Raw genomic sequence first — 22,468 nt, forward strand, 5'->3', positions numbered from 1 at the left:
TTAAATTGAATTGAATTCTGACAGTTAGCTCAAGGCATTAAACCTATAGATGAGGGTCTCCGTATGGGTACTTTGGTAAAAACACCATTTCTCAGTCACTGGTTTCGCATGCCATTTAGCATGCCATCAGGAATGTTGGCATCAACATTAAAAAATGCTGTCTAGACAACGTCCTAAATTAAATACGATCAAACGAATGTACGCATAGAAAACGCGTGTACGCCTCACTTTCAGACGTGAAAACTATTAATACAAAAATGAGCTTGAAATTATGCACAGCTGAATAGTTGCAGATTTCCGCCTTTAAAATATGCCTAATGCCATTGACATATAAAAGAGCGCCTGTCAGTGTTTAAAGTGCTAGACAGATCCAATATCGAAAATGAAAGCTGCAAGCAGCGATGAAAGGGCCCTCGCACACATGGCCACCTGCCAGCCGATGGCCTTAGGGAAGCAGTGGGCGATATGCATTAAAGTGGGTAAATATAGAGCAATGGTATTTTGATGTGCCACACAAAATCACTAAAACTGAATAGTGCACATAAATGCCTTCAGTCCTAAAGTCTTGTTAAACATGAATTAGTGCACAGATTGAACACTGTATGTTTAAGCTAATGTAAAACATGCCTGTTCATGATGCCAGCAGGTGACTGTTATGACTGTACATTACGACTGTAACTGAATATTGCCATGTTGATCAGTCCAGGACTCTTATCGATCATGTGAATTGAGGTAGATTGGACAATGCATAATCAGTGTAAAACATGTCACATCCTGTTTCCAGCTGGTGGCGCTATGACTGCAAGTGAATATTGCCATGTAGATCCCAGCGGGCACCTTGACGTCAATTTGACATCAACAAATAGTCGAGATTTTTACCATCATGTATGACGTGCAGCATGAATATGCATATTTTCATTATGTTTTGTAATTTTTTTCTTGTGGTTTTAAAGAGGCCCAACAAAGTTATCAATCTGACATGTTTTTTCTGGTCCTTATCTCAGGTCAATATCATTGACATTAAATCGATGTTGATTTGATGTCAGGAAATAAGATGTGAAATTTATGTCAAGCAGGCGACTCTGACATAGAATGTTGGCATCATGCCAAGGATTCAGATGTCTTGAATAAACTTTTTCATTAAGGAATAAAATACAGCCGCCTGTCCACACGTGGTGAAACGGCATAATGTTCTGCCAGTGTTTTCTCAGAGCCTGAGAAATGCAAGCTTTAACTAAAGGACTCTTAGCAGAGGATGGTTTCGATCCATCGACCTCTGGGTTATGGGCCCAGCACGCTTCCGCTGCGCCACTCTGCTTACACACACCATGTGCACGACTCAACTTTCGACTGATGGATCACGACTCATTCATGGCACTGATGATCTGGCATCTATACTTTCTTGCAATGATGTATATTTGTTGAAGCTATTGACAACTGTGTCAGGATGGCCGAGCGGTCTAATGCGCCAGTCTCAAGGATGTTCGACCTTCTCAGTTTGTGAGGTTTTTGGTCTCAATGGAGGTGTGGGTTCAAATCCCACTTCTGACAAGTTTGTTTTAAAAGGCTGATCACAGAACACAAAAGTAGGGATCCCTGTGTATGTCTGAATGTGCCCATATGAGGCCTTCTCCAAGGAAATGTCCCACACCCATGGCATTGATGATCAGGCCTCTAGACCACCTAACCTTAGACAAAAATGACCAAAAGTCCATGTTTATAAAAAGATGAGGACTTGTGGTGAAATGGCATAATGTCTTGTCAGCGTTTTCTCAGAGCCAGAGCCATGCAGGCTTTTAATTAAAGGACACCTAGCAGAGGATGGTTTCGATCCATCGACCTCTGGGTTATGGGCCCAGCACGCTTCCGCTGCGCCACTCTGCTTACACACACCTTGTGCACGACTCAACCTACAGTCCCTGGCTGAACAGGCCACTTTGATGTAGATTGTTGGCATCATGCCAAGGATATGGTTGCTTTGAATAAACTTAATAATAAAGTACAGCTACCTTTCCAAAGATGAGGACTTGTGATGAAACGGCAAAACGTCAAGTCAGCATTTTCTCAGAGCCACACAGGATTTTAACACATTTTGTTATGAACACCATAGTAAGCACTATTTTAACTAGGACAAAGAGAGTAAGCCTAGCGTTTGTCAGAGAGTTTAATGGCTGTATCTTCACACGTTTTAATATTTGATAATAAAAGGCATAGTAATTAAGGTAAATATATTGTTATTTACACTGTGTTCTGCAGTTATCTAATGCTAGGGTATTTCATGCTGTCTTGTATTCGATGCAATCGGTCCATCTCCTCCTCATGCGCTCCCGTAGTGGACAATGTGACGGTGAGACAGAGCTGATTAAATATTAAAACTTATTTTTAAGATTTTACAAAAAGATGTAGGCCTATATGAAACAGTTATCACTCAGCACAAGTGCAGATAACAAGCTGGATTTATTCTTCATGATAACGTGTATCTATCCTATGATAAGGAGTGAAATTAAATGTTTGTGGCATCTATACTTATAATTGTTCCTCTGACATTTACTTTCTTCAATCTCACTTAACATCACAACCTCACAAAAAGATCCCACACGCTGTAAATCTTGCGTTTTGGACTTATGATGTATAAAAATCTCTGATTCTTAAGTTGAAAAGCGCTGCGTTGTGTTTGGAGCGTAATGTGCAATAAACCAATGAGAGTTTCAGTTCTCATCCCCTTTAAAAGCCAGTTGTGCCATGACGATTCCCTATTTAGAATGCAGAATTTGTAAACTGAAAAACTAAATGGAAGGAAGAAGACCCCCACTTTAAGATTGATGTTAAAAAAATTAAGTTGTTTTCAATTGTGAATTTTTTTATTCAAACCTTTAAAAGTCATTTTCTTTTGGACATGGAAGTAAAAATAGCAGGCTTTTAATTACTTTATTCCATATCATATTGATTACTTTCCGCTATTGTTGTAACATAAAGCCTGGCTCGCTCCACAGCGTCCGTTAGCTTAGCTTCCAAAAAGATGGCGGCTGTATAGTTTCTTTTTGAGTATGTTTGTGTATTTTCGTAAGTCCCACCCACGGATCTGTAACAGGTGTTTGTGTTTGTAGTCTTACACCCTTGACAAAGATATAGCACTTCCTTCTTTCAATGACGCAAAATGACAATTTTTACATCATTGAAAGAAGGAAGTGCCTCACTGAAATCTGTATTTCTCCTTTCTCAGGGGAAACTGAGGAAATGATGCATGACCATTCAAAAACATGACTGGGGTTCTAACACTTCAAAGCTTAATGCAAATGTGTGAAGTGTCCCTTTAAACAATGTGGGGTAACACTTTACAATAAGGTTCATTAGTTAACATTAGTTAGCTACATTAGTTAACATGAACTAATAATGAACTGCACTTATACAGCATTTATTCATCTTTGTTAATGTTAATTTCAACAATTACTAATACTTTATTAAAATCTTGTTAACATTAGTTAATGCACTCTGAACTAACATGAACAAACAATTAAAGCTTACATTTTTATTAACTAACATTAACAAAGATGAATAAATAATGTAACAAATGTATTGCTCATGGTTTGTTCAAGTTGGTTAATACATTAACTACTGTTAACTAATGAACCTTATTGTGAAGTGTTACCCAGTGTGGTGCTAAATGTGGAAATAAAACTAACCGGGTTAAAACTAACAAAAGACACTTGTGTTGCGCATTGCGCCAGGTGTATGATACGGCCCTTAGTGTGTTGTTTTAAGTTTTATGTGAATCTTGTGAGTACATTTGTCTCATCACTTTTAATCTCACACAGCAAGATCTGACCCATTTTAATCTGTTTAAAGGCGGGGTGCGTGATTTTTGAAAAACAGTTTGGAAAGGGAATCAGGCTGACTACCAAAACACACTTGTAGCCAATCAGCAGTAAGGGGCGTGTCTACTAACCGACATCGTTGCCTGTGTTGCGTATGTGTGGGATGGGTCTATCAAAAGAAGGTCCAGATTCTCTTGGGGTAGGAGCGTGTTTGTTTAGGTGATTTCAAATATCAACATTGGCTTTCAGAGATCATGCACCCTGCCTTTAACTAAGCTGACTGTTACAATATTTGGCATACTTTAGTATGTAAAGGCAATAACCCCAAGCCAGAGTGAATTCACCACAGAATTTCACAAACTATATAAAAACTTTAACATGTTTTCTAGTGAACCTTACCTTATAGGACACGATTAATTAAGTATATACAATATATTTTTTTCACACATCTTCAGGGTCAAGTATGACAAAGTGACTTGAAAAGATATCCATATGACTTTAATAACTGTTTGAATCTGACCAGATTTAATTACAACTGTGCCTCCATGGTGAGAGACCATTTGGGATAGGCACCAACCCACTCTTTAGAGATTCTTGTATGTGATACATTAGCCGACAGTGAAGTTCATTAAAATTCCTGAGAAACTGGGGCTCTAGACAGCTTTATTGCGGTAAATTGACAAGAGTCAGACTTGGTAAATGGTACCTTTAAATCTCATTAGGATTTCTGTAAGCTGTAAGGTACCCATCTATCTTTTGGTTCTGTGACAGTAAAATAATTCATTATACAATCATGTTTACCTGAAGATTACACTAGTTACTAGTTACTTAAAATGTAACAGTCTACATGCATTTGTTTATTAAATACGATAAGTAACAGTAATGGTAAATTATGGGCTTAAACATTACAGTCTTTGTCAGAGACATTCAATTTAATGTCGGTATGAAATCTAATCTAGACAGAAATGGCATCAGAAGATCTTCAGTTTCTATGAAGTTTGTGGGTATCTCCACCTTAGGATGGCTCCATCAGCACTGGTGCTGACAATATATTTGCTGTTGGGACAGATGCTCACATTTGTGATGCTTCCACTGTGTCCAATGCCAATGTGGGTCACTTCACCATCTTCGTAAAGCCAGAGCTTTAGTAGTTTATCATCTCCACCTAAATGAGTAAGATGTTTATTTGTCAGTTCCCTCTAAAACATAAACGTAAAGATTTCAACTAAAACGGGAACGTATTTTTGCAAGTCTGTCTGTAAGTTTACATGACAACATTTTGGGGGCCTGAAAACACAAACTTTTGAAGACGGATTTTAAAGTGCAAGTTTTTGTAAACAACTCCTTATTGTCTCTGCATAAATTCATCATGGTGACATTGTTTCAATGACGATCAATAATTATTTTCTCTATATTATTGCATTGGTATAAATCCATGTGAAACTCTGCCACCTGTTGTTACCACCACATCCATCATAATGACAGAATGTGTAAAGATGCATGACTCAGTTGAATACAGTGTATGTGAAAAACACTGAGAGGTACCTACCTGTCACAAAGTATCTTCCATCTTCAGAAATGTGTATGCCGTTTATAGCCCCTGACAAAGAGCCGTCAAGTTCTCTGATTGCAGAGCCGTCATACACCTCCCAGTAGCCAATCTGTTGAAGTTTGCATATAGGGGTTCTGTTTATGTCTTTTCTTGCTCTAGATTTATTGTAAGTTAATAGGGTTATAAATGTGTGAAACATATTCTTTCTTTCTTTCTATTAATTTCTAAATGAAATGGTGTCAGTCAGACAAATGCCTGCTAAAACAGATGATAAATTAGACAGAAAGCGGAGACACAGAGTGACCGACAAATAAGAAAACAGTTACGCTGTTGTCCAAAGCGACATACAAATTACACCGCATTCCAAATTATTATGCACATGTAACTTTTGTTTATTTTTCTAATACAGTCAGTAAGTTTACACATTTTATTTTACCCTCAACACTTATATGACAGTGGGGATGTTATTCTATTTAAATAAAATAAAAATGTCAAAAGATGGTATAATTGGACTATATCTAAAAAGGCAATTACAAAAAAGTGGATGACTCAAGCGGCTCCGACAATCAGGGAATGGGTAGACCTTATTATGGACATAAGGAAAATGGAAAAAATCACATTCGGCCTACATCTACAATTGGACAAGTTTGAGAAACTTTGGAACAAATGTGACACTTATTTTGATTTACATTTGTCTTAATTTTCTTAAGATGCATTGATTTTACTCTCTGGTCATGTTTTGTTTTGTTTTGTTTTGTTATGTCCTGTTCTGATTTTAAAAAAAAATTTAAAAGGAAAATTAAAAAAAAAATGTCAAAAGATACTTTAATACTTTGAAAAATACGCAAAATATGCTGTTCCAAATTATGCAAAATGCACTTTAACCAAATTAATAATGATGTAATGGATTATAATCATCCAAAAAAAGATATCTGTCAAATGTACTGCATGGAAACAAAACAAACACAATGTAAAATAAGTAATTTATTTACACAAGTTACAAATTAATATATGAGCATATCTTTGACATGACTTTAACTCTCCCATTCATTAAACTTGTAAGTGTATAGGTTTTGTCTTTATTTCACTTGAAGACGCAAGTATTGCATCCCTTAGTTGATGTTTCGAATTATAGTGCTGTCAATCTTACAGATCTTTCATATAATGATGCACAACAGGCTCCTAAACATAACCGAGGTCGGAGGATGATGATGGTCACAGCTTGATTTCTTTCTTATTTTATGACCATATTAATAAAAATAGTCAGTGATGCTTTGGGCAATGTTCTGCTGGGAAACCTTGGGTCCAGCCATTCATGTGGATGTTACTTTGACGCATACCACTTACCTAGGCATTGTTGCAAACCATGTACACCCTTTCATGGGAACGGTAGGCTATTCCCTGATCGCATTGGCCTCTTTCAGCAGGACATTTTGGTGCATTACACCAAATACACCAAATAACTTTCTTTTTAGCAACATAATAGGGGCTCTTTAAAGCAGCAATCCATACTAAAATGTTCAGTTAAAAATGAACAAAAATCGGCTATTGAATATGTAGGAAAAAATCATTGTTTAAAACCCCAATTCTGGTAAGCTTATAATAATGATTTATAATTTGTCTTGTGTAGTCTGTTAAGTTTCAATCACAGTGGCCGCAACCCAAGCCCCGATCTTCCATAAACGTAAGTGGCTGGCTCTGCGTAGGTTATTTGCATAAGGGGATATAATTGGCTGACACACGCATTGCCGCTTGAAAAGTTGAGAAATTTTCAACTTTTGCCACGAGCAATGGCGCTGACGCGGCAACGACAGATCCACAATTCAGTTCGGCAGCGCATGACGGCACACATTTAAAGTGAATGGGAAGCATTAATGCTTACACCCCGTGTGAATGCACCGTTATATCTCATTCTGCTGTATATTTATTCTACCTTGTCACATAACCCTCATTTCGTTCAAACACACAACAGATAATCTTTTAAAAGTCCTGTACCTTTCGGTCAGTGCCACTGGTGATGATTTGGTATTCCTCAGGGTGGTAGCACACAACCCTGAACAGGGTGTTGGCCAAAACCATTTGATTCCTTACAAACCTCCTGAATGTGAAATAAGAAAAACCGAGAGAGAGACGGTCAAACATCACATCTATCAGAATATCTTCACATAACAAATCAGCACTCTGAAGTATGTCTGAGGTATATGAAGGTGGTTGCTTTTAACTTTTAACACATGTCAAGAAATAAGAAAAATGTTGCAGTCTTTATGGCATATGCCCAGTTTGTTGACATTACACATAGTCTATAAAAAATTGCATAATCTGTGACTATTTTAACAGACAAAAATATTGTTTAGTCTAAATCCAGCAGTAAACTTACAACAAGTCCCAGATGATGCAGGCTCCATCAGAGCTGGCCGTCACACACTCCTTATCATTACTTCTTATCTTAATGCAGTTGACTGTAGATTTGTGCTCCTTCATGATCTCTATGAGTCGGTATGAGTTTTGAAATATTTCCCAAACTCTTACCTTAAGTAAAGGAAAAAAAAATCAAAGGTTATATATACAGAAGTTTCATGTCTCCTATATCAATCCACATTTAATAAAATAGAGCACATTAAAGGCACATAATAAAATAAGATGTAATAAACGTCCCACTGTGGGCAAAATCATGTTTTATTTTTGTTTATATGTCTATGTGGTGTTTTTAATATGTTTTAAGACAAGCGCAAGTGCAAATTCATCATTCAACACCTTTGCTGAGTATTTTCTCCATAAAATTGGAGACGGTCTTATTCCTGCAGTTTAAAATCACCTTCATGTAACCAATCACATCATCACATTTGAACGCGTGGATCAGTAGTTTGAGTTAGAAGAAATTACTGTGACAGGTAAAACTTTTATTACGATAAGGGATGTAACGATTAAATCGCGTGTCCCATTAAAAAATGTCTGTCTGATCGCAAGGCTGCGATTATGTGTTTCATGCACAGCTTGTGCGTGTACTATGGCTCTGTGATCAGTAGGAAGTCCTTATCAATCTAAAATCAATCAGGAGCTTGCTCTTGTAGATACGTGAATACAGGAAGCGAGCGGAGTCGCAAAAGCCCCTCCCATGTGTGGGATTTTTATGTTGTTTTATTAATCTTGCTAATTGCTAAAAGTGTTAAAGTTACAAAGATGTCCAAATAAGGACTGTGGAAATTGATTTTGTTCCATTTTTATATTTCTTTAATTGATCATTTTATTCTATAAACATTGTGTGTTTCATATATGCACTAAGCTATTATGTAGAAATGAGGTGTTTATGTTTGAGAGTGGAGAGTTACCAGTTTTTGTGTGTGTGCTGCAAGGAGGAATTTAGGAATTTACGCCTGGCATTGATCAAGATAAGAGAGAGGCCTGAGGGGGAAAGCAAACAGGCGACTATGTCATTAACTAATGCCTTAATGTTCACAGGATAAAATATGCAAAGTATTTCTTACTTAATCAGTATTAATCATTGAATAATTGATGTAATAAATATAAGATGTTGTCTTTGATAAATGTGTATTAACCAATGAAATGAAGGTTGCATATAGAATAACCTAAGGGGGGCAGGGCAGCTCAACCTTGAAGAACAGAATCTCCTGTGTGTGTGTGTGTGTGTGTGTGTGTGTGTGTGTGTGTGTGTGTGTGTGTGTGTGTGTGTGTGTGTGTGTGTTCTTTCCTAACAGATGTTTTTTAATAATGATTAAAGTGTTTCCTTAGAAGTAGTATTGCAGTAAAAGATTTAATATGTGTTTATCTATCTAAAGAAGTTAATGTGTGCCTTATTCATATAACCAATTTTACAAATAATGAAATGATGTCATGATATTGAAATATGTTTTACATAATAATCACTTTCATCTTACAGCTTATGTTTTTTATAAATGAATGTTTTATTAATGATTTGTTTCTAAGAAAGCATTATAACATGCTATTCAAAGTGGAGGAGTACTGGAGAGGAACTGCAGGGCTCACAGGGATGAGAGGAGAACAGTTTGTTTTTCTTTGTCTATGTGTGTCCATCTTTGCCTACAGGCTAAAATTGGGTGTGGTGATGGAGTCAGATGGACGAGGGGAACGGCCTTTGTGGGTGGAGATTTTCTGAAGAAACATCGACGTCACATATTTTATAAATAAGCATGTTACTTCCTGAGCTGGTTGTTCGCTACTTGAGAGGACCCAGCGCTGTTAAACTTTTTCATATCTGATCAATAAATATTTGAACTTAGATATTTGTATCTTTTGCCTTTCCTCTAAATTATGAACATGCAAATGGACGCCTTAAAGTCCAACACATGATGACCGCCGACGTTTTGTGGAGGGAAAGGAGAGAGTGAGAGGAAGGAGGGTTTCACATTGAAGAAACCAGAGTAAGGGAGGGCTCCATTTCAACACAAAAGACCGGTCTTCTAAAATAAAGGTAAGCAGAAACCTGTTATATCAAATTCTGCTATTGGACATATACCAAATTAATTGTGTTGATAAGGAGCTCCGAACTGAAATTAATTATTTAAACAATAAGAATTGATCAGAGTGAAAAACTTTTTGAAATTTTTGAATTTTTTTTGTTAAATAAAAGGTTGAGGATTCCTTTAACGCATTAGGCGTTATAAAATACCAACTCGGGTTGAAGCCCGTAGGGGGTTGGGAAACCTTTAGGTGGAAGGCCTAGGAATAATCTAATTGAGTACAGTATTAAATTTATGGGTTGGGAAACCTTTAGGTGGAAGGCCTAGGAATAATCTAATTGAGTACAGTATTAAATTTATGGGTTGAGAAACCTTTAGGTGGAAGGCCTAGGAATAATCTAATTGAGTACAGTATTAAATTTATGGGTTGGGAAACCTTTAGGTGGAAGGCCTAGGAATAATCTAATTGAGTACAGTATTAAATTTATGGGTTGAGAAACCTTTAGGTGGAAGGCCTAGGAATAATCTAATTGAGTACAGTATTAAATTTATGGGTTGAGAGACCTTTAGGTGAAAGTCCTAGAAATTATCTAATTGAGTACAGTATTAAATTTATGGGTTGAGAGACCTTTAGGTGAAAGTCCTAGAAATTATCTAATTGAGTACAGTATTAAATTTATGGGTTGAGAGACCTTTAGGTGAAAGTCCTAGAAATTATCTAATTGAGTACAGTATTAAATTTATGGGTTGAGAGACCTTTAGGTGAAAGTCCTAGAAATCATCTAATTGAGTACAGTATTAAATTAAGGGTGTGGAAACCTTTGGGTTACAGGCCCAGGAAATTCCATTGTGCACTTGATTCTGCAGTTGTATTTGGGTATATTTCATTTTGACGTTGTATATATATAGAGGAATTGTATTTACAGTTGTATAAAGAATGGTTGAATTTCAGAAAGAGTGTGATGAATATGTGTGTTCACCGGTGTATGTGCCATGGAAAAAATGATAATAGTTTGGAAAGGGACCAACTGTAAAAGACTAAGAGAAAGAGTTGAGAATTTGGACAAGATTGGCTCTGGTTGCTGCTGCCATGCAGGCTATTGAATCAAATAGAAAAGGGGAAGTTTACAGTGGTGCAGCTGCAAAGCAACAGGAAGTTAAACAAGGAAATAGTCAGCCAGACTCAAGTGTGACACCTACGGCTCCTCCTCCAGCTCCACCCCCAGTGAAATCGATCTACCCCTCCTTGCACACACCTACTCCTTATGAGAAAGCCAAAGCCCCAATGAAACAGCCTGTTTTTCAAATCAATAGCGGTGAATTGAATGTAGATGTAGATTTTATTTGTGTGAAAATGTAGTGTGTCTGTGATATATTGAGTCTGTTAAAACCATAAATGGGATTAAGCAAAATCTAGCAGAAAGACAGAGGCGAAGCTTTGAAAGAAAAACAACAAATTTCAGAAAAGAGTAGAGACCAAGTTATTAAATGTGGAAATGAAGATGAACAATTGAAAAAGGACAGAAAATTGTTAAAAGGTGAATGACACAGATAAATTGTATAAAGGACAAAAAGATTTAACAAAATGAAGAGGAGTCTTCATCTGATGATGGAAGGTGGTCACAAGATAAATTTTATTTTAAATTGAAAGGCAATATTTTGCAATGGGTTAAGTTAAACCTTGAAAGGCTGAAAGCTCTCATCCTTTGACATTCAAGAAAGTGACTAAAAAGCTGGCAAGAAACAGACAATGAAAAACTGTGTGTGATATCAAAGTGCTGGAGTTGCAAAGAGAGGAGTAACTCATAAACTGGACTGAAAGCACATTCTATTTGAATGGGACTATACTTGAACTAAAGCAGTGAAGGGGGCACTGCATATGGTCAGAGACATTTACAAGGATGAAACACCAAAAAGACTGAGTGGAATCCAGAAAGAGACTAACAAAGACAATAATGTTCTTGGAGGCAAGAGAAACTGGACAATATTTCACTGGACACTGAACTTTTTCATCTTCATACGAGCCTTTGAGTGAAAAAGGGGAAAGAGTAAACAGCCGTTCAATGTTTAGTAAAGACCTTGTTACTATAGGGACACAGACAATCTTTATGAGAAAATCAGCTAGACACATTTAAAGGCTGATAAAGAACTTTGTTGTTAGGTGTGACTACCTGTTCTGAAATAAAATCAGACTCCTATTAATCCGACAGGAAGAAATGCATAATTGAATTTGGTATCTACAGAGGAAGTCAGAATTCCACTGATGGTATTAGGCTAAAAAGCAAATATATATGGCATAGAACAGCTATGGCAGAAAGGAAATTAAAATAGATATAAGAAATAAATTGAAAAAGAAAAAAAGAACACCATAGAACACTATAAAAGGTAAACAAGAAAAGCTGTGAGTATAGAAAATAACTGATTATTGTAACAAACTTTGTATTTAAGGAAATCGCCAGCCCAGACATCATATATGTGCATGAAGGTGTTCACATGGCAGATCTGATCACTGAGGGTGAGCCGCAGGATTGTATACCATTGACTGATATACAAATTATTATTATTGTAATTAATTATAATTGTTATACCATTGACTGAAAAAGCAAATATATTGAGAGATGGTTTGTTCGCGGTACCACTGACAACTACCCCACCGTTAATCACAATGTTTACAGATGGTTGTTGTTTCAGAGCAGCAGATGACACATTCAAGGCAGGCTTTGCTGTGGTTGAGCAAGTTGAGGGTGATTTTGTAACACGACTGAGTGGTAGATTGAAAGGTAAACGGTCAGCACAGAGAGCTCAAATGACAGCTGTTATCAAAGCCTTGCACTACACTGGTGAAGAGAGGGTGATTGTTTATAGTGAATCTGCATATGTGATTGGTGCAGTATATATGGAACTGCCATATGGCAGATAGGTGGGTTTGAAACCAGGAAAGGCCGGCCTATAGTAAATGCTAGCAAAGCCTGACACATACTACAGGCTGTGAAGGTACCTAATGAAGTGGCTGTTGTCAACTGCCTAACACACCACTTATATCCCCAACCATGGTTTCCAAAGACAAAGTTAGATCTGACAAAATTGACATACACGTACTGGAATTGACATATAGTTTCGGGGCTGCTTATCACCCCAATGTTAGAGCAAAGATGAAATAATGAACCTGACTTTGACATTAAAACTTGACTTGACAAACTATGTGCACAGACAAAAATAACATGGCTTGACGCATTACCAATTGCATTAATGTCTATTCACTTTTCTGTTAACAGGATTTCTGGTTTCACACCCTTTGAATTGCTTACAGGTCGACAGTTTCCAGGTCCAAGGCATGACGTGGTGTAGGATCCAATCCTGCCACTAACTAATGCTGTTTATTTCTACAAACTAACTGCTATGATTGAAATTCCGCATGAATGTCTCGATGACTACAATTTCACGCGCGAATGAGGTGAGTAAACTCAAACTGTTCAAGCGGCCAACTAGGCGCGGTACATGCGAATTTGACACCTCAAACGCGGCTGGTGTAAACCCACGGTAAGGCATGTCCGCATCCACTTTTGCTAGTTTAATGATGGGAAACATTGTCTATGTGCCTAGCAACCAATGAGAGTCTCATCTCTCATCCCCTTTAAAAGCCAGTTGTGCTCGTGCCATGCCGATTCCCTATTTACATGACGGAAATTGTAAGCGGAAAAACTGTAAGCAGAGGAAGAATACCACCAGTTTAAGATTGATGTAAAAAAATGCATTGTTTTATTCATTGAAATAGTTATTTGTGTAATTAAAGCTGTGGTTCTCTATAAAAGTCATTATTTCAGTCATGGGGTAGGTAAAATAAGCCAATAAATTATGAAGCATAATCACTGTTAAGGTTTTTATAAGAATATTTACAAATATGCAAGAAGGGTAAGTAAAACTACTTTATACAGTCAGCTTCATAAATATTGGGACAGAGGCACATTTTGTTATTTTAGCTGTTTACCAAAATGTATTCCAGTTACAGTCATATTATGTATGTAGACTTACATTGCACACTCTCAGCTTTATTTTGAGGGTATTCACATCCAAATTGGCTGAAGGATTTAAGAATAACAGCCGTTTAATATGGAGCTCCCCCTTTTCAAAGGGGTCAAAAGTAATGGGACAGTTGACTTAAAAGCTGTTTTATGGACAGGTATTGTCTATTTATTAAATAATTTCCTCATGAATGACAGAAGTTAAGGTCTGGAGTTGATTTTAAGTGTGGCAGTTGCATTTGAAAGCTGTGGTTGTGAAACCAAATCATTCGATTCAGGGACATCTCCATGCAAGTGATACAGACCATATTTAGGTTTCAAAAACACAACAAATCCATCAGAGAGATAGCAGGAACATTAAGAGTGAACAGATCAACAATTTGGTACATCCTGACTAAAAAAACAACACACTGGTGAGCTCAGCAACATAAAAAAATCCTGTTTGTCTATATAGGATAATAGTGGTTGATGATCGCATTATCCTCTCCATGATAAAGAAAACTCCCTTTACAAAAGCTGAGAGTGTGCACTTAAAGCCAATAGTCAAAATATGACTGTAACTGGAATGGTAAACAGCTAAAATAACACAAAATGTGCCTCTGTCCCAATATTTATGGAGCTGACTGTATTAACAGGAGATAAAAAATGTACGAACGTGTGGAAAGCTGTTTTTGTACTGGGAAAGCGCTGTGAGTTTTTTTGAAAAATATTACTTAAAAATGCTTCTCATTACACCACATCCAGAGGTACAATGTCATATATACAATAACACCTGCGTCGGGCTTTTTGCTGCATTGCTCCAGGTGTATGATAAGTGTGTTTAATCTAAAATGGATTAGATCTGATGTGCTGTACCTGTCCTTCTCCACCTCCACTGACAATCCTCTTGCAGTCACTGGTTGCTGCTATGGCAGTCACCCCCATACTGTGTGCATTATGAATGATCAACCTCAGCTTTCCACTCTCTGGAAAGAAAACTCGAATCTTCCCATCATCCCAAGCTATAAAAAGAATTTATAAAGAATACTCCATCAGCTGCAATCGAATTGTATTTATTTCCTCAGTGAAGCAATCAAATGGGAAATTAAAACATTTCAGGGGGTCCCTAAATTTTACTGAATGTGACATTCACAAGCAGATAAACAAATGAGGAACTCAGATCCAAAAGCTGCTAAACACCACCGCCGTCAAAAATTAGATAATGATATTAACCAAATGCTCTCTGCACATATTATAAGTTTAAAATATGTTTTTGTTTAAAATCCCCTTAATTCTGGCCACAGGTCATTCAGAAATACCGGTTTGTTGGCAGAATCAATTAAAAGTACTAACCACTGAAGATGCTCCTGCCATCCTTCATAAAGCCAAGAGCATTGCAAGTTATGTTGGGAACCAAAATACGCAAGAGCTCCTTGGAAGACTCAGCATGCCAGACCCGTATATCTTTCTGTGAACAGGTGGCAAAGAGCTCAGAAGTCCCACTGTTGAGAAGAAGATATAAATAATAAGAGATTTAAGAGATGCAACGTTTATGCCCAGTTGAAAAAAACACATTCCAATGAATTTAGTGTATTACTCACAAGGGAAAGGCCACATCCTTAACAGCACTATTATGATTTGTGGCAATAAGCTCTGGTTTGAAATCAGTGTAGCCCAAAGTGTAGATCTGTGCTGCTTCTGTCCCAACGAAAATCTGCTGCCCCTCTCCACGCAGACCCACTGATGTCACCCCTCCTTCCAACTGAACACTCCTGTCACAAATTATTTATTTATCAGTTCAAGCAAGTGAAATAATAATAAAAAAGAGAATGAGAGGTTTTTTACACACTTAATAGTTTTGAAGTTCTCTCCCAAGCACATAGATAACATGCCATCTCCTGATCCGACTAAAATATCCCCGGTCTTTAAGACTTTAAGAGTGTTCACTCCCTGTAATAACAAGACAAATTTGTGAAAATAGTGTTTGATCTTCTTGTCCATGCAAAAGGAACATACATGGCATGACTCAGTACAGCAATACAATATTGTGAAGGAAAATGTAGCAATATTTATCCTTAGGCAGTGGCGGGCGGTGACCTCTTTTTCGAGAGGCAGGATGCGAAGCTCTCACAACATGTATGTATCTCGTCATATGTGTGGTTCGTCATTTCAAAATATGTGATTGCCGTGTCAAGGGAACTTATGTGCATCACGTGTCTTGTCAAAATAAGTGCCTGCTGCACACACGTCTGCAAGGGGTTTATGATAAAAGAGTGTAACGTGTTTGCCAGATACTCTCATAATCTCATGCATAATCAGAGTTACGATTAAGGGAGTGTCTTGCGAGTATTTTGTGAACGTGAGCGTCTCTTTTATCATAAACGTTTTTGACAAGTGTGCAGCAGGCACTTGTTTTGGCAAGACACGTGATGCACATAGGTTCACATGACGCACGAACATATATTTTGAAAATACACTCCAGAAGTCACCAGCTGCCACTGTCCTTGGATAAAGTACAGCTTAAGTTTCACCTTGCTGAATTTTTGTTTAACAGGACCACAACTGTTGAGCAACCTGGTCTTCAAGTTCACTTTCAGAATATCCCCACTAGTTGTTCCACAATAGAAGAAACTATCATCTTTATGGATCTGCAAAGCAAGATAAAAACATGTTTGGTGACATATATCCACACATTAGACATATAAATACCTCTTAAAACTGAACCAAACTCACCTCAATACATTTGACAATTCTCTTAAGCTGCCCTGTTTGACATTCTGTGGCTCTGATCTTTCGGTTGGGCAAATCGAGCTCCCACACGCGTACAGTTCCACTTTAAAAACAGCACACCAATTCAATTTATTAAAGTAATATACATACATATCTTTCTCTGTATACCCACGGTATTTGTAGTATATATACAGTATTTGATAAAAAAAATTAACTGATGATGTAAGATGTTAGGGCGAAGGGTTGGGTGATGATTTCATTCATTTGAGATTGAGTCAACTTTATTATACTTTAAAAAGGCTGTATGATGATTTTTAATAAATGTATGTTTTTAATCTAGGTGGAAAATAAACATGTAAACGAATCAGTGCTCATATATTGAAAAAGGAACATAAAGTTAAACTTACTTCCCAGCAGACACAAAGATTTCATCACTTAGATTGGTGTACTCTACGGTGAGGCAGTGACCGGCACTTTGTGCTGAAGCAGGACTTCCACAGATCGCTTCTTTTGTCTTGATGTTCCACACCACAATACTAAAACAATAAAGTAAACAAACACTATTAAGGAAGGACATTATTTTCTACTAGACAAAAACCTACAGTATTAATAACCAGAGCAGATTGGTCACAGTAAATATTCCCATGGTACACTTTAATTTTAAGTGTGCGAATTACACATTGGTTTTCAGGGGGAATCAGCTCTATAGCCACGTGTGTTGTGATTGGTTAACCGCCTGTGTGTGTTGACCAAAAATGTTACGTCGCTTATCATTATGGGTAGTTGCATTTGCTCAGACTTACTGATCAGTTTCATAACGTCAGGTGATTGCTACAGACTCTTTCCCACGTTTAGTTGTTTCTTTTTAGAACAAGTGTAGCCGAATATCGAACCCCTTACAAAATTTGACCATGGTTTCACTACACGTAACCATGTATACCAATCATAAACAGCTGTGGAGGCCGCAGTACTTGCGCAAATCCTTTACCTTCAATGGCATTAACTAATATTGCATATTTCCTTTAATAAAAATGCTTGTAATTGTTCACATGTCATTAAATGTGGGTAAAACAAGCAGATGTCCTCAACACGCCCCGTTTGTGTAACTCTAAACAGTGAATCTAGTACTTTGTGTGATCTAATATCTTACCTTCTTAGTCAATGTTGTAGAATAAAAAGCACAACTAAGTAAATTTCACAGCAACTGCATCAGTGCTGGATACCCGAGGTCATTTTATGTTATGGACCTCAGCAATGAGCTTCTCCACAGTGTCATTTCAAATGCATGTGCACTTAAAGTTCAAATAGATTTAATTGGCTGTCAATGGTTTATCGTTCATCAGTTAGGGGGGGGGGGAACTGACATCATTTATTGTATCTTTATCATTATAGTTGTGGTGTAAACTTCGCTATTCTCTTTAATAAAAACTATTTTTAAAACAAACATTAAGTTATAGTTATATGTACTGTTTTTATTTTCACATTTATATTGCCAATTCCAGTGTTAATCTATTAAACCATACATGTGTTTATAAATGGGGTACCTTTCAACAAGCAAACATTTATGCATTTGGAGGACATTTTGGTGCATCGAAGCCATGCATTTTTATGTGTATATCTGTTTCCTGAATATCAAAATCAGAAAACATGAACTGCAGATCAGTGATTTCATTCCAGAAGAAATTTACCTGGCGTCATCCTGCCCCCCCAGAGAGACCAGGTACTTTTCATTAGGGGAGAAGCTAAGATCTTCAACTTTAGCTTTGTGGAGCACGAGGCGGGCATAAATCTCTTGCTTCTCATAGTCCCAGATAATAACATCAGCCTGAGAAAAGAAAGATGAATCTTTCTTTTTTAAATGACATTTCACAAATGTTTAAAGTATGATATGTTAAGGTCTTCCAGTAACATCTATATAATGTTATTACGTCACGTGTCAATTTAATAGCAGTACTGAATGACCTGTGTTTTAACTCTACACCAGCTCACCTTAAAGCCTCTAAAAGTGATCTGCCCAGATGCAATATAGCGTCCACTTTTGGACACAGCAATGCAAGAGACATTGTTTGTGTGGCCATGAAGGAAAGCTTGCTTTCCACTCTTTAGACTTTTAATAATAACAGTGGAGCCCAGAGGATAAATAAGATGTTCTCTGTCTGGGTGCACTTTGAGTCCAGAAAACACATCCCCTGCAAAAACAATATAAACATGTTTGGTAAAGAGCACTTGTACACTTGAATTTTTTTCATATTAAAAAAATACTTTGAGTACAGCACACGTTTGGTTTCCGTTCAGCCGGTAGTTGAACGTTTTCGTAAAGCGAAGTAATTAAACAAACGTGTAGACAACAATCGAATGCGATAAAAGTCACATTTAACCTTACCGTTGAAACCAATAACTGCCTCTAGCTCCAGTTTTGGGATTTCTTGCGTGTCTTCTGCCATTGTGATACACAACTTGGTTCTGTCGAAAATGCTGCTGGTTGTCGGAAGCCAAGCAATACGTAACCAGGACAACAGTAGGATTCAGTGTTTGGTTTCGTCGCTTAGTAACGTTGGAGAGTACATTTCGGTGAATCAATTTTTTAAACTATTCAATCGTTTGCGACGTGTGATTCGGGGGCTTTTATGGGTTTTATTTTATTCAAAATATACAAAAATGGCTAAAAAGTATATTTGTAAAAACAAATTTTTAAACATTGCCAAATATATATACTTGCTAAAATAGGCTATTTTTGCAATTTTTAAATATTGTATATTGTATATGGAGAACTCAGGGTTAAATTGTTTTAGGCTAATTTACTGATATCAAATAAAGTCTAACAAATAATGTTAATGATTTGTTTTTAAAGCTGGTTGCGTATTTGTCTCATGAGACTTGGCAATCACAACTTTTGATGACAAAATAAAGTAAAAGTAAAGTTCTAGCTGGCAGAGGAAGATCATATAAAGTCATAAATTCATCATATTTATGTACTTATCATAATTTTTAAATAAAACCTCTGTATAAAATGATTGTTTCCAAGCAAGTTGTTGGTATAACTTAGAGAAAAATCATTAATTGAGAGGGGGTGAAATTACATTTTTAAAAGAAAATTGATGCCTCCTAATTTATAAAAAAAAATGCCACTGGGGAAATAGTACCAAATGAAATAATTTAACAGAATGAACCTAATTTAAAATGAATGAATATGTTTAAAACCCAAAACTTCAAGTCCACCTTTAGAATGCCATGTTAAATAAAACAATGTTCCTTATTTTGTGGAATTTATTCTTTCAAATGAAATTTAATAAAATGTTATTACAATCATCAGCAACTTTGTCACTGAGAACGATGATTAAACACAACGGGACAATGCTTCTGCATTGTCATAAAACTCTATAATAGATGAGCACCAGATTTTACTTCACACAACTCCATTCACACTACTCATCAATCTACTAAACATGTATGTATATACTACAGCGCCATCTAGGGGACATTAATGCTATGGCAACGCAACAGCATCTTCAAAAAGACAGAAGGCAACAAATTTTAACATTTTTACCCTGATCCCATGTATACATGTACTTAATAGCCGTGTTGGTTGCACATTTCAGTCGATATCTGTTAGTTCTGGGAAATAGTTTATGATCATGAAATCTAATCTTGATCTTAATCATAAAACTATTTTTTAAACCATTAAGGTTACATATTTAATATTTTTTACACAAACTGTCTGGAAAATCCTTGTAAAATCTATAAATAACCACCAGGGAACGCTTTGTAAAATTTATTTTTACATAAAGAAAATCAACCTAAAAAGAATGTAACCAAATGTGACCCAAGTAATAATAATGCTAAAAGAACATTCCGTGTTTCCTGGGAAATAAAATTGCTTTAGACCTTAAACATCCAGGTCACTGCATTCCTTGCCCTCCTGCTAGTGCAACAGGACACAGAGCACAAAAATATCCACAGGTACTAAAGCGGTCACTGGGACAGTACCCTTAAAAAACCCTTTAAAACCTGTGAGGTACAAATATGATGTAAAAATTTATACTTTCTGAAAAGGTGACACTTTTCAGCTTTTGTACCTTGGAGAGTGCGAAGTGCAAAATTCCCATTGTGAACATAATCGTACATTATGTGAATATAAATCAAAACTTACACATTTTTTAATCTTTTATTTACCAAAAGATTACACCAGCTATTCTGTAAAATTCTTCATAATTATTCATAAAATAATAAAAAACAGAAATGGAAAAAACCTGAGCATAAGGTTATAGTGTTTTAGAATGAAATCATGCTGTCGACATTTTTATCACACCATTCACAACAAACATAATTTCATTAAATAAATAAAAACATTAAAAACATGTATTTAAAACATATTTAAGTCTACCATAACAATGTACACTGAGCTGCTGAAAATAATAAAACAGCAAATAAATATTATTAGATTTTACTTAAAATAAACAACATGGCAGAATGTGCTGCAGCTGAAATAATCTTAATAAATATAAAAGGTCACCTCATACAGGTCTGTGTTTAAATGAGAATTAAAACATTTAAAAGTTCAATGACCACACACTCTTACAAATCACACTGGTTAAAATTTGTGTGAGAACATAAGTTAACCAAAACATGAAGGTTTTGAAAAGCATCCTGCATTACATCTGCACCATCATGTCTGGATGGACATTTTAAGTGATGGTGACACAAACACAGACTAGCAGAAACTATACAGAGTAGTTAATATTTTTCAAAACGCTCTTAATAAAATACTTAAAATGTTGCACTATCCAGAGTGATTTTGTGCATGTGTGCAAAAACTTTACATTCTTCCTGTGTTGTACAGTACGCTTTGTGCATGCTTTATACACATTGTTTTTTGTCTCATTGTTCTTAAGTTTTAGCAATTTTCATCAGCTGGGTAAAACAAACAAACAAACACCAGGTTAAATGTTAAAGGAAAGTTTTCAAGAATGTTTTGGAGGATTAAAAAAATTCTCCAGATAAAAATGCTGGGATATTTTCAACCCAGCGTTGGGTCAAAAAGGAATGAGCCCACCCCCATTGGGTTGTAATTTAACCTATGCTGGGTTGTTTTAACCCAAAATGCTGGGTCAAATATAAAAAATTGGGTTCATTTTTTGACAAAATGCTGGATTGAAAATAACCCGGCATTTTTAGTGTGTGTGCGATCCTTACCCTGTTGTTCTGCTTTTCGACGTTTCCTCCGGACACACAATATCCAAACTATCACTGTGACAGCTAAAGGAATCAACAATAGAAGCACCAAACAGTACATCAAAGAGATTTCTGAAATGACAAACAGGTCAAAGCAGCTCAATGTCAGTCACAATCACAAATACAGAAAACACAGTGCAATATCCTTCTGATTCATTACCACAGCATTAAAATTAAGTTTACTGTAGTGATCAATGTAGTTTAATATTCATATTTAAATTACAATACACAATCATAAGGAACATTTACACTAAAATATGTCTAAAAATCCAATGCTCTCATCATCTCGCTGGGATAACCTACCTGAAAGTGGCTGACAGAAATCTGTAATGTTCACTTGTGTAGTCCGGTTGCCCATGAAATTACTAGCAACGCAGCTGTAAGCGTTTTGATCGTAATAGTCCACCTCCAGAGGCAGAGAGAGAATGCTGCTGAAACCAGAGCCACTGATGTTGGACAGCAAATCATTTTCTTTATAATAAGAAAGAGTCACCCATGATGCATTTCTCACAGAACACATCAATAGACATTTTGACCTTGAAGATCTCTCTGATGTTGTAGAGTTGTGTGAAGAGTCACTGGTAATGACTGGAACGGGAAGAGGGGCTGAAAATCGGACAGAAGATATGAGACACTGGCAAGAAAAATAGTCCTCAGTTGAGACAATTCTGTCACTATTTACTCACCTAATGACAGAAA

At 36.5% G+C, this 22,468-nt stretch overlaps 1 protein-coding gene and 1 long non-coding RNA gene across 2 annotated transcripts; both read right to left on the minus strand.

The window, feature by feature from the left end:
- Positions 1-4,317: 4,317 nt before the first annotated feature.
- On the minus strand, positions 4,318-19,028 carry cfap52 (cilia and flagella associated protein 52). Its single transcript, XM_065276859.1, has 14 exons — positions 18,921-19,028; positions 18,527-18,726; positions 18,226-18,362; positions 16,945-17,073; positions 16,541-16,640; positions 16,339-16,455; positions 15,657-15,757; positions 15,409-15,579; positions 15,161-15,309; positions 14,684-14,829; positions 7,745-7,896; positions 7,363-7,465; positions 5,365-5,476; positions 4,318-4,980 (listed from the first exon to the last, which is right to left on the minus strand). Exons 1-14 carry the CDS (start codon positions 18,979-18,981, stop codon positions 4,805-4,807), a joined length of 1,854 nt encoding a protein of 617 aa, XP_065132931.1. The 5' UTR covers positions 18,982-19,028; the 3' UTR covers positions 4,318-4,804.
- Positions 19,029-21,035: 2,007 nt separating this feature from the next.
- LOC135767252 (uncharacterized) lies at positions 21,036-22,370 on the minus strand. The gene is made up of 3 exons (XR_010541977.1): positions 22,073-22,370; positions 21,731-21,841; positions 21,036-21,448 (listed from the first exon to the last, which is right to left on the minus strand). It is a non-coding gene; the product is annotated as an uncharacterized lncRNA (long non-coding RNA).
- Positions 22,371-22,468: the final 98 nt, after the last annotated feature.

The sequence above is a fragment of the Paramisgurnus dabryanus genome, chromosome 6 (assembly GCF_030506205.2).
Source record: "Paramisgurnus dabryanus chromosome 6, PD_genome_1.1, whole genome shotgun sequence".
In the NCBI taxonomy this organism is placed as follows: domain Eukaryota; kingdom Metazoa; phylum Chordata; class Actinopteri; order Cypriniformes; family Cobitidae; genus Paramisgurnus; species Paramisgurnus dabryanus.